The sequence below is a fragment of the Rhinopithecus roxellana genome, chromosome 1, assembly GCF_007565055.1.
Source record: "Rhinopithecus roxellana isolate Shanxi Qingling chromosome 1, ASM756505v1, whole genome shotgun sequence".
Lineage (NCBI taxonomy): Eukaryota > Metazoa > Chordata > Mammalia > Primates > Cercopithecidae > Rhinopithecus > Rhinopithecus roxellana.
In genome coordinates, this window is record NC_044549.1 from 120,162,902 (window position 1) to 120,176,599 (window position 13,698).

Below are 13,698 nucleotides of genomic sequence, written 5' to 3' on the forward strand. Positions count from 1 at the left end.
TCAAAGTACTCTGTGAGTAATTTTAAATTCTTAAGACAGCTAAAGCTACATGCTAATTGCCTAGGCTACATTCATTTGTTTAATATTTGGCAAAATTTTTCATCTCTAATTTAAGAGTAACAATCAAAAACATAACTTAAAATGTCTTGAAAATACAGCATTACTTTTATAATTCTTTCAATTTTCTTACATATCTATTTTATCTGTTTATTATACATAGTATAACTAAAGACATCACCAAAAATATTGATGTCTGTATTTCATGAAGACCTTTGCTCTTGTTGTGTTAGTATGAAATGTTTCCCTATCTCTGGAGAGTATCAATAAAGTAGATTATAAAGCCTCATAAATTAAAGACACTCTGTACTGACTAACTTATAGAGAGAAATGTACATAAATAGGATATTCCCAAAACATCTATAAAATAAGGAAGTTGAACTTCTAATATTTCAAATGAGCTAGACTTTCAAAATAATTCTTAGAGGATTCAAATTCATATTATTAAGGTAAATCTTTAGAAAACTCAAGTTTTATAACTGACTTAATAGAAAATAGCCATATCTCCTCTGATTTAATAATGTTAAGGACAGAGCAAGTACACATTTTATTCTACTTGGGTATGTTTTCCCCAAATGTATACAAGTTACTGAACTAATAAGCAACTATGACATGTTAAGGTTATATAAAATGTAAATTTCTATTTAACCAAATTTAATCCTATTCTGGAAAACTTCATGTCAGCAGTGATTATATTATGTAGTACATGTACTTGATATAATTTCCAAAATCTTTAGGTAACCAAAAAATGGAATTGATATTAAATTGACTTAATCAATAAATAATTCCTCAGAACACCAAAACATTAATTACTAAGCACAATTTGTCTATATACTTTTTCTTCTTATTTTTGTATGCTATCAAAAGGCAATTATCTTGGAGTTATGTTAACAAATGTGTTCATTTTTTCTATTTTACTAAAACGTAAAACAGATGTAGGCAGGTCTGGCAGTCTGTTAAAATGCTTGTGTATGATGGAAAGTTCTCAATCATCTACCCCTCAAAAGTGTTGCTGTTGCTTTCCTGTAAGACATTAGTTACTTAGATTAAAAGTTATAATACTATGAGTGTTTAAGACTACACTAGGGGCAACAGTGTCAAAGAAACAACTGAGTATATACTTTTGTTTTTTAAAGAAAAAGAATGGTTTTGCCCTAAATTAGCAGTTCACTTCAGCTTTGCTTTTTTGTTTTGTTTTGTTTTTGTTTTTGTTTTTAAGACAGGTTCTCACTCTTTACCCAAGCTAGAGTGCAGTGGCGGCATCTCAGCTCACTGCAACCTCCGCCTCTCTGGTTCAAGTAATTCTCCTGCCTCAGTCTCCCACATAGCTGGGATTACAAGCCTGCGCCACCAGGCCCAGCTAATTGTTTTGTGTTTTTGGTAGAGACAGGGTTTCACCAGTTGGCCAGGTTGGTCTCAAACTCCTGACTTCAAGTGATCTGCCTGCCTCGACCTCCAAAGCTCTGGGATTATAGGTGTGAGACACAGCAGTCTGCCCACTTCAGCCTTGCTGGAAGGAAGGAAGGAAGGAAGGAAGGAAGGGAGGGAGGGAGGGAGGGAGGGAGGGAGGGAGGAAGGAAGGAAGGAAGGGAGAGAGGGAGGGAGGGAGGGAGGGAGTGGGGGTAGGGAGGGAAGGAAGGGAGGGAGGGAAGGAAGGAAAGAAGGAAGGAAGGAAGGAAAAAACACAACACCTCTATACTCATTTTCCTTATTGGGACTTATTAAGGACCCTGCAGAGCTGTTGTTCATGTATAAATATTGAAATGTATTATATTAGAAATTAAATTTGATACATTTTTAAGAGGTATGGATTCATATACTAGCAATCATGAATTTGTTGGATGTTAACACAAATACCATAAATGATGATGTTATTACTTTTCATCATCATCATTTTGACTGCAGACCTCTGAGATGTCTTAAAGTGTTTGCTCTTGAACATGAGCACACAATGGAATAAAATGTGATTTTTGTCTTGTTTGATAATATCTGACTCTGAAAAGAAGCTACGAAAATTGTTAAAATAAACTTCAGTCAATTTTGATGGGTTTGCTTCCCTGGCTTACTGATTATATTTTTTGCCTACAATAAAAGTTATTCCTACCTCTATGGAAATTCCCAAATTTGAATATTCACGCTTTTTTTATTTTCTTGGGTTGCAAACATTCTCCATTCTTTTCAAATCTCTGATGCCTCCTCTCGTCACTCACAAAGAAAATTGTTCAACATTTCTTGAAATGATAAAAATCAAACTCATCCTCTCTTCTTTACTTTTCTCCATCTCTCCCCAGTCCCTCAAAACTAAACTTTTTGGCCAGACTCATGCCTGTAATCCCAGGACTCTGGGAGACCATAGTTTCTACCACAACCAATCCATACTGAAATCTCTCCCACTTGAAGGACCAACTCTTCAGCAAGGCAAACTGCACCAAAACCCAGCTCATTTACTTTTATAGTTTTATCTCCCAATACTCTCCTGTACAAAACCATCCACTGTATCAAAAAAAAGAAAAAATATATAATCAAAGCTCCTGAAATGCCATGTCAGTTGTCCCACTGGTTCCTCAATTGCCAAAAGAAGGAAAACATACTGCAAGAAGCATATAATAAACCAGTGTCTACAGGGACCTACAAGTCCATGTTATGATAAATGGATTGATATTATTTCTTTGGACTAAATTACATATTGCTTTTAAATTCTAAAGACAAAAAGAGAAAAATGATTAAAATAATCCTTTTTAAGGGAGCTAAAATAAGTAAGGAAAGTTTGAGACAACATTCCAAGCAGAAAAAAACAATAAAGCTAAAAATTTAAGAGTACATGCCTTCGAGTCAGACAAACATGTCTTCAAATCTTAGCTCCGCCTCTTACAAGCTCTGTGACCTCAGGTAAGACTTAAGACTCAGTTCAGGGATGATACTATCTCCCACTAGTCCTGGGAGGATTTAAAAATAAAATTTCTAGATGTGAAAGTCAATCTGAAAGACTTAGAAATTACACTCAAGAAGTCTGATAAATTGGCATGATAAATCTCACCTAGTATAAAGCACCTAGTATAGAGCCCAGTGCATGGTAAGAGTGAAACAAAGAGCTTTTTAAGATTATAATTACTGAGGTAGCCTCAGATCCAGAGAAAAGGCTAGCTAAGGAGCAGGCAGTTGGTAGAGAAAAGCAGTAAAATGGAAAAGGGTTAAGAAATGTACACAGAGTACTTGTGTCTTCTGTAGAATTCAATAAATTCCCTAAAAAGTATACAGCAAAACGATTATTCAAGGCCCTTGACTAGATTCCCATGTAAAGCTTGATTTCTTTAAATGTAAAATGAAACAGATACACAAAATGGTATCTAAAGTTCCTTTCAGCTCTAACCTTCAAGAAGGCTGTAAGAACTGTTGTAAACTAGAATCCTAAGAGTTATGACTGTTCATCACCATTACATGGTTAAGAGCTTCTGTATTTCACTAAGCTATGAGGGCTTATTGATGTTTCAGTGATCTCACAGTTTCAGAAACAGAACAACAATTAAGCCCCAAATTTAAAAATTCCAAGCTGGATCTGACAAGTACATTATCACTTTCATGTGAACCCAAAGTTGGGAGTCTTCAGAATCCCTAAAAATGCTCAGGGGCAGTTTAAAAAGTAAAAGGTAGAAATTAAAAAAAAAAAAAAAAAGAACTGAACAGGAATAGGAGTTTTGTAATTGGTTGAACAGACAAGACAGAATTGAGAAATATATATACACACATATATGAACAGCAAAATGAGTGAGCAAGGCTCTAATCTAACTACAAGCTACTTGAGAACAAATGCAAACTTCTTATTCCCAAGTCATGTCTTCACTGTAGGAAGTTCCTTTACATACTTAAGATATTTATAAATCTATCCTTTCTGTAAAAAGTTAAAATCAAATTATAATTCTATACCCTCTTTTTATGTGAAACCATGGTCAAAGGTTGTACTAGATGTAATTAATATTTATCACGCCAATTTATCAGACTTCTTGAGTGTAATTTCTAAGTCTTTCAGATTGACTTTCACATCTAGAAAAGTATTCTTTCACGTTTATTCAAAATCACATGTCTGTAGGCTTATTTCTGAATGAACTGCTTTAAACACATACTTTTATCAGTTTTCATGTTTGTAAATTGTGAGAACTGCATCTGTGGACTTAAATTATAGTAAGTTTCTGTATTGTGAATTTAACAGTGACAAGATTTGTCTTATCCCCTTTATTTGAAGACATAAGAAAGGAACCTGCTCATCAGGCATCCAGCAAACAGTACTTATTTCTACCAAAACTTAAATTTGTATAATAAAAAACCTGGAATAAAGTGTGAAGCTAGTAGGACGAAACACAGGGTAAACACTTCAGGATGTTGGGTTGGGCAAAGATTTCATAAAGAAAACCTTAAAAGCACAGGCAACAGAAACAAAAATAGGCAAATGAGATGATATAAAACTAAAAAGCTTCAGCATAGCACAAGAAACAACCAGCAGACTGAAGAGACAACCAACAGAATGGGAGAATGTATATGTAAACTAATCATCTGACAAATTATTAAGATCCAGAATATACAAGGAACTCAAACAACAGTAAAAACACAAATAATACAATTTTAAAATAGGCAAATGAGATGAATAGATATCTCTCAAAAGAAGACATAAAAATGGCCAATAGACACATCAAACAATCTCAACATCACCGATCATCAGGGAAATGCAAATCAAAACCACAATGAACTATCGTCTCACCCCAGTTACAATAGTTACTATCAAAGAGACAAAAACTAACAAATGCTGGCAAGGAGGCAGAGAAAGGGGAACTCATACACTGTTGGTGGGAACTTAAATTAGTATAGCCATTATATAAAAAATAGTATGGAGGTTCCTCAAAACACTAAAAACAGAACTATCATATGATCCAGCAATCCCACAATATATACCAGGTCAGGAGTTCGAGACCAACCTCACTAACATGGTGAAACTCCGTCTCCACTAAAAATAAAAAACATAGCTGGGTGTGGTGGCACGCGCCTGTAATCTCAGCTACTTGGGAGGCTGAGGAAGGAGAATCATTTGAACTTAGGAAGCGGAGGTTGCAGTGAGCTGAGATCATGCCACTGCACTCCAGCCTGGGTAACAAGAGCAAGACTTTGTCTAAAAAAAAAAAAAATTGACATATAATTCTACATATATATGGGTACACTGTGATATTTCGATACATGTATACAATATGTAATGATCAAATCAGAGTAATCAGCATAACCACCACCTCAAACATTTATCATTTCTTTGCACTGGGAATATTCAAAATCTGCTCTTCTAGCTATTCGAAAATATATGATAAATTCTTGTTAATTACAATCACCCTACAATGTTATAGAACACTAGAACACCAGTCCTCCTATCTTGCCTGTGCTTTTAAGGTTTTCTTTATGAAATCTTTGCCCAACCCAACATCCTGAAGTGTTTACCCTATGTTTTGTCCTACTAGCTTCACATATTATTCCAGGTTCTTTATTACACAAATTTAAGTTTTGATAGAAATAAGTACTTTTTGCTGGATACCTGATGACCAAGTTCCTTTCTTATGTTTTCAAATAAAGGGGATAAGACAGTCTTGTCACTGTTAAATTCACAATACAGAAACTCACTATAATTTAAGTCCACAGATGCAGTTCTCACAATTTACAAACATGAAAGTTGATATACACCCACTCCTGACTGGGTATATACCCAAAAGAAAGAAAATCAGTATGCCAAAAAGATACACGTTTATCGCAGCACTATTCATAAGAGTCAAGATGTGGAATCAACCTAAGTGTCCATAAACAAATGAATGGATTAAAAAATATGGTATACATAAAAAATGGAATATTATTCAGCTATAAAAAAAAGAATAAAATCCTGTCGTTCATGGCAACACAGATGGGCTTGGAGAATACTATGTTAAGTGAAATAAGTCAGGCACAGAAAGACAAATGTCTCATGTTCTCACTCATATTGGAAGCTTAAAAAATTGATCTCATAGAAGTAGAGTAGAATAGTGGTTACTAGAGGCTGAGAAGGGCAGGCAGGGGTTTGGGGCTGATAGCCAGAGGTTAGTTAATGGGTACAAAATGACAGCTAGATAGGAGGACTGGTATTCAGTGTTCTATAATACTGTAGGGTGATTATAATTAACAATAATTTATCATATATTTTCAAATAGCTAGAAGAGCAGATTTTGAATATTCCCAGTGCAAAGAAATGATAAATGTTTGAGGTGGTGGATATGCTGATTACCCTGATTTGATCATTACATATTGTATACATGTATCGAAATACAGTGTACCTATATATGTGTAGAATATGTCAATTTTATTTTTTTAAGACAAAGTCTTGCTCTTGTTACCCAGGCTGGAGTGCAGTGGCGCAATCTCGGCTTACTGCAACCTCTGCTTCCCAGGTTCAAATGATTCTCCTGCCTCAGCCTCACCAGTAGCTGAGATTACAGGCACATGCCATCACACCCGGCTATGTTTTGTATTTTTAGTAGAGACAGGGTTTCACCATGTTGGTGAGGCTGGTCTCAAACTCCTGACCTCGTGATCTGCCCGCCTCAGCCTCCCAACGCGCTAGGATTACAGGCGTGAGCCACTGTGCCCGGCCGTGTCAATTTTTAAAAAAGCAAAAAAATCATTGGCAAAAAAATCCTTAAATCTGTATTGTTTACTGTATATTATATATAAAGCAACATCAAAATGATAAATCTATAACAAAGTTTAAATGACTTTTCTATTTACATATATCATATAAAATTACTTCACCATTTTGGTCATACTAAATATTTGAGGAACTATAGAAGACTATAATATAAAATGCAAATGGAATAAATTCATCTAGTTGTCTTGCATGATATATTTTTTAAAGAAAGTAAGCCTATAGGTAAGAACTACTTTAAAATAAAAAAATAGTGATAATTCAACTTCTATATGTAAATGACTCAGATATTACTGTGACAAGGAGAGAACAGATCACTTATTTATGGCAGTAACACTTATTTCTAAGTACACAGAAATAATAAGAGTATATTTAACAAAGATTTCACATTGTCAACCTTTTATTGTTTTTAATGTTTTCAAAGATATATTCTATAGATAAATTAAACAAGTATAAAATATGTTGAAAGTTTAAACATCTAGTCCCTATGAGTTTCAATATAAGGACTTCTTCATCACATATCTACTTGGTAACTTTAAAAGATTCTTCCATATATTCTGCACACATGCATTTTTTTCTCACAGTTGATCAAGAGAAAATAATTTTAGCAATCCATGTTTACTAGTAGTTACACTAGCAACAGCAGCAGTAATAGTAGCAACAATCATAATACTTCAACTTTAATTTTTTTTTTAATTACGTGGTACCAACCTGGTCTCCAAAGTCCTCTGGGAATTTCCACAATACCACAGGATCTGTAAATAATTGACGTGTATAATTAAACAGCAGCAAAATAACACATTTAAAGGAACAGTCTTGGTTAAGCACTCTTAAAATTGGCAAAGCTACTTTAATTACAACATTTAAATTTTTCTTTAAACGTTTATAGTTGATGACATTCACTTCTTTTCCTTTCTATAATTAAATATTTTGACTTTTTAAGAAATGTAATGACCTTCAAATAGAAATAAATGATATTAATAATTTGGTCAGGTTATTAAAAATCATTACTGTATTTCTTTTAGTAACTCACTTTTTTTTTTACATACCTTAGATTTTCAGATTTTAAACTTTGAATTTTCTATTTTAACTACACTTTTAAAATATTGGTATTACTTTGAAAAGAAAAATATAAATGTATCAAGTATGTAATAAAATATAGCCCTCAGAGACTAGACCAAAATACACCTTAAATATCCATTTAAAAATCCAATTAAGATTTATAAAAACTGTAATAATATTTGCCTTATATCAGTTTTTAAATCTCACATTTGCAGTAATAGGTAAGTTGGTAAGTAGATGTAAAGCAGCTCATTTAAAATACAATTGATATTTGCAGGACATTTCACAGAAATTTTTCTAACATGTTTTATCTAGTAATTAATATATATCAATCAATATTGTTTTATAAATATTCACACCTGTTTTTCATTTTCTTTGTTTTTCACAGTATTTTTCTTCTACTTAACACAATAAAATGCTAATATCTTAGTTTAGTAAGCCCTAATAAATATTTTAGTCATATACTTATGGTTTAATTCTGTCAAAAATAAACTTCTGAACACTTCAAATGTGTTTTAAAGGGATAGTGAATAATGGATTATTTCTTCTGGACAAAACAAAACTTGAAAGCCCAAGATAAGACTAATATGAGTAACAAGTACCACCCATATGACAGGGTTTGAACTCCACGCCAAGTAAAAGGACTTGTGGATCAAAGATAACACTTCATGTACCAATCAGTGAAAACTTACAGCTTGATTCCATTATTTCCAATATTTCATACCATTTTCTAAAAAATACCATCTAAGTATATATACATATATATTTCAAAACTTTTAATTCCGAAACTCAATAAATGTCTAGCAACATTTTTAGCATGAGCTGGCTCCTCTTGTGTTTATACTTAAGTTCCACAGATTTTTTTTCAGGTATTTTAAATTAAAAAGAAAAAAGTAAGTTTTGGACAATTAAACTTTTTATTTATTAAGGACTAAAAAGTTTCCATATAAATAATAAAAATCAATAATTTAAAACATCTTATATAAGAATAATACATTACAAATTTATGAAGGTCATATTAAATGATTATATCCTCATATAAAACAAAATGTATACATTTCTAAAATGAATGTGGAATGTATTACACATCACCTAAAAACACTCAAACATAAATGTCTTGTGGATAATTATGTTCCCAGTTAAAAAAATAAACATATATTTATATGGCAGTTTTACCAAAATGGTAGCTGCTAAGATTTGAATCTCATAAAACAAAGGCATATGACAGAATTTTCATAAAACATTAAATGAAAGTTTTTATCTTCATAAAGTAATATAATTACTAATGGCTACATAAACAAATCTTCATGCAGAAATACAGAACAGTTCTTTCTCGTGAATAATGAAATTACAGAGTTTCAATGTGAATATTTAAAATATCCCTTTTAAGTAACGTCAACTTTGTAATTACTATTTGAGAAGATATTTGTGACAACTTTCTTACAACTGTCTTAAATAAGGATATTTATGTTATTGAATAGTTTACAGTTTGCACTTGCTGTTTGTAGCATTTACCTAAATATGTTTTGCTGCCTGACTTTTCCTCATTACCATTTTTTTTTTCTGTACACTCTGTTTTTTCGGAGGTAGAACAAATAAGTACGTGAAAACTGCATCTATTGGTTTAATCACAAAGTAGAGAATATCCCAGCTATTTTCATTAAATGAATTTTACCCTTCAGCACTCAAAAAATTATTATAATCACGTGCATCCATATCTTGAAATGGATTAACTTAGTTACTGCCTATGTGATTAGATTTGGACCACATCTGACACATCTTTGTAGCAACTTTTCAGAAGTACTGCAAAGGAAGAAACAAAAGGGCTCTGAAAAATAATCCGATTCAACAACTTTATGCACAAAGACTGAATTTTCTGTTCCCTGAGGATTACTTTCCAGATACTCAATCTGATCTGGCAATGTTAGGTCAATTTTATGCTGATTTTATGGGTGAAAGGATGAGAACTGCTGGTGGGAATCATTGTTGCCAGTTATGACTGATATACACTGTGTTTCTCTTTTTTCCAATGTCTACAAGTAAATCAAAGGGGACTCCATATCTTAATTAAGAAAAAAACTTTACTGCCAACATTCTAGAAACCAAAAAGGAAGAATACTTGATTTTGACATAAACATATTAAATCTCTTAGTTTAATAACAGATATTTACAGCATAGTAAGAAAAAAATACAAATTTTTATTAAATCAGTAACTTTAGAAGATGAATATTTAAAGTATGATTTGCACATCATCAACATAAGGATGCCAAATTCACATTAAGGCTTTTTTAAAATGTAAAGTAAGATAAAGTCAGTAATATTTTCTTTCCCAATCAAATATTTCACATTTCCTGGTCCTTAACTGAAAACAAAATTAAAATAACTTAGAATACCAGTGAGATTCTACTATACTACAAAAAGTATGCAGTAAAAGATTTCCAATTTGCACAAAAGGATATTTACTTAAATATACAGTATCTTCAAATTTATGCATTTGTAAAATTGCAGTTCACAGACTACATACTTTTGGAAAAGTATAACATGTAATATTAGTATTTTTCTCGATTATGGGTTTCAGTACCTGATATACCCACACTGTAGAAGAATATGTATGAAGAAACTAAGGTCAAAACAATGAGGATTGTTATTTACTCATGTAGCTAGGTAATGTCCGAAGTTACAGCTTTCTTGAGATGTGAGAAGCACATGTTTTAGATAATTTCCAATAATTCACACATTTTTGTGGCCAATTTAAGTTCAATTTATTGCATTCAAAAATCTATGCAGTGCTAAAGGAAGAGAAAAAGTCCCTGCCTTACAATGCCCTACAACATTCACGGAGAGAAACGTCAAAGGGCAATTTCGTTTTTTGTACAAAATATTCTTTTAAGTGAGGCATACTGTAGGAACACTTGAACTCAACTTGAAAATTCATTGGCTTAAAAATGTAAAAAAAAAAAGAAAGTGTTCCTAATGAAGCAATGATGTTTTCTGAATATAAATGAGCAAAAATCATTAAAGAAAATGTGTGATTTTTTGGTAATGTATGCTTTTTATTATTTCACCTGTGGACATATAATGGTCAACTAAACAAAACAGGGTCTACTACTTACAGAAAAGATGAGCATCTAAATATATAACGTAATAAAACAATGCATTTTTATGATACTAGAAGAAGGGGTACTGCAGGAGCACATAATTAGGAAATCTAATTTAGAGAGTCACTAAAGGACTTCAAAAGGAAAGGACATAAATTGACACAATTTAGACAAGCAAAGGATAATCTGGGCCATAAAGTGGGCAGGGGAGAACATTCTAGAGTGAAGAACCAGTATGCATGACATCTTGAAGGTTAAAAGAAAGCAGAATACCTTTTAGAAACAGAAAAAAACATCTAACACATCTAGAATGTAGACTAAGAGGGAGAGAATGTTTAGAGATAAAGCTGGATTAGAAAGGGAAGCCACTGAAGCAGACAGTAGTATAAATCAAGTGAGAAAAAACAACCAGAAAGGGAGAATGCAGCTAGAGTGTGTGTTGTTATGAAAGTCAAGAGAAGAGGGTATATCTAAAAGAAACCCTCCAACAAATGCTGCAATGCATTGAGAGATGATGACTGAAGGATGGCAACTATATTAAAAGACGTAACACTACAGTAAGATGAGCCTCAGAGAAAGGGTAGGAAGGAGGTGGCCAATTTAAGATTATGGAATGAGTGAGTATGAGGAAAGAGAGGCAGTATGTACAGAGGCAATTTACTTAAGAAGGAATACACAAAGTAGAGGAAAGTAAAGGTAGACAGAAAGATTAAGCTGGAAACATTTGCTTTTTTCTTTTGACTGGTACAGACTTGTACATGTTTAAAAGGCTATGGGAATTAATGAGCTAGCAGAGAGCCAGCAAAGAAGGAATACAAGATCCCTGAGAAGACAGGAAGAGTTGGAATTCAGATCAAGACAGTGAGAGGAGCCTCAGACAGAAGCTGAAGGATGTTTTCGATTGTTATAGGAAAAAGAGAAGTGGAAAGACATAAAGCCAAGTAAATTTGTAGTGCAAAAACATGAGTTTTGTGAAAAAACTGCTAATATTTTTCTATGTAGTAGGTAGTTTTCTAAAGCAAAGCTTTCTGCTAAAACACAAAAAAAAAGTTGTTGGAGTTTTAAGGAGGAGGTATGAAATAACCGTTTCAGGCAATGTTGAGTTCTCAATACAGGTAGATATCCAGCATGGCATTTAATGGCAGCAAAGTGGGATTTCTTGAAACTGGCGGATTCTGTCGGGGTGAGGTTTCTGTCAGTCAGGTGGATGGGAAGGTAATCTAAAAGAGTGGCTGCAGATCTGAATTACGTATCTAACGCTAATAAAAGGGAAGTCATATTTTCCGAAAAGTCCATTAATATTATATGTTATACCAAACCATACAAATGTATTTTAAAACAGCATATTTTCAATTAAAGGTCTACTACATATAACTGAAGACTGTAGGATTCAGAAATAAGTTGACATAAATAAATGGAATTATATGTAGAATTATGAAACCACATAGCTGAAGTCTGGATCTTCTACTTATGAATAACACAATGCTTTCTGTGTATGATCAGAAGTAGGTTTTGAAAAACAGCACATCAACTTCCTTGTCTCTTTCTCCCTCAGACTCTCTAGGTTAATGTTAAAAGAGTCTCATCTGTTTATCCAAGTGTACTATATAAATACATTTTTTGACATGTGGTATTTTTGAAAAAGTTTGTTAAGCATGTAATTTAATAAGTATAGTTAAAATTATATTTTATTACATCTGCCAAAATAATTTTCAAACTCATTAATTATTGTAATTTTTTTTGAGACAGGGTCTCACTCTGTCACCCAGGGTAGAGTACAGTGGCATGAGCATGGCTCACTGCATCCTCACTCTCCTGGCCTGAAGCAATCCCTTCCATCTCAGTCTCCCAAGTAGCTGGGACTATAGGCATGCACCGCCACGTGCAACTAATTTTTTTTTTTTTTTGTAAAGATGAGGTCCCGTTATGTTGCCCAGGCTGGTCTTGAACTAGTGGGCTAAGGTGATCGTACCGCCTCAATCTCCCAAAGTGCCAGGATTACAGGTGTGAGCCAACACACTCAGACTTATTGTAATATTATATTCAGCCTGACTAGGGAAAAAAAAGGGGGGGGAGGTTTAAGGAAGTAATTCACTCAATCATTTAGGGCCACAAATGACTTCGGTGAAGCCAGAGATCCAGAAGACCAACACTTTTGCCATTTTTCCTTGGCACAGACTCGAGCAAAACACAGATTTACTGCACTGATAGAAAGATATCACTTATTTTGACAAAGCAGTAATAAAAAGCTTCAATGATCCACTCAAAAAAGAATAGTATGATAGACTGTATTATAAACCTTAAGACTATAAGCAACAGTGAAAATAAAAACAAATTCGTTGCTGGTAGGTTTTAAATTCAGACTACATCTAATCTTGATAAAACATATATAAGCAGATGTCTGTACAAATTATTCTGAAGTTAACCTATAGATGATAATATTTAATTTTAGCATCTTCTTAAAGGTCTAATTCAGTAGTTCTCGAACTTTAACAAAAACATCTAGACAAACAGATTGCTGGGTCCCATACATAAAACTTCTGAGGTGGGCCTGAGAAACTGCATTTCTAACAAGCTCTCAGGTAATACTGATGTTACTGGTCTCAGGAACACACTTTGAGAACTAACAGCATGGACTATGTATCTCTCACAATGATAAGTATTATGTGACACATGTTAAGATATTTAATATTTATTACAAATATTCTTTAAAATATGACAATAAATAATTTATATTTTCCTTTATTACATATATACTTGATATGACAACAAATATAT

At 33.0% G+C, this 13,698-nt stretch overlaps 1 protein-coding gene across 3 annotated transcripts in view; it reads right to left on the reverse strand.

Annotated features, from left to right (window-relative positions):
* Positions 1 to 13,698, reverse strand: part of DENND1B (DENN domain containing 1B) — a 288,795-nt gene that overhangs the window by 213,214 nt on the left and 61,883 nt on the right. For all 3 annotated transcript variants that reach the window (XM_030929666.1, XM_030929664.1, XM_030929667.1), the window contains exon 3: positions 7,472 to 7,515. In XM_030929666.1, coding sequence (XP_030785526.1) covers positions 7,472 to 7,515 — 44 coding nt within the window. The remainder of the gene's footprint in view (positions 1 to 7,471; positions 7,516 to 13,698) is intronic.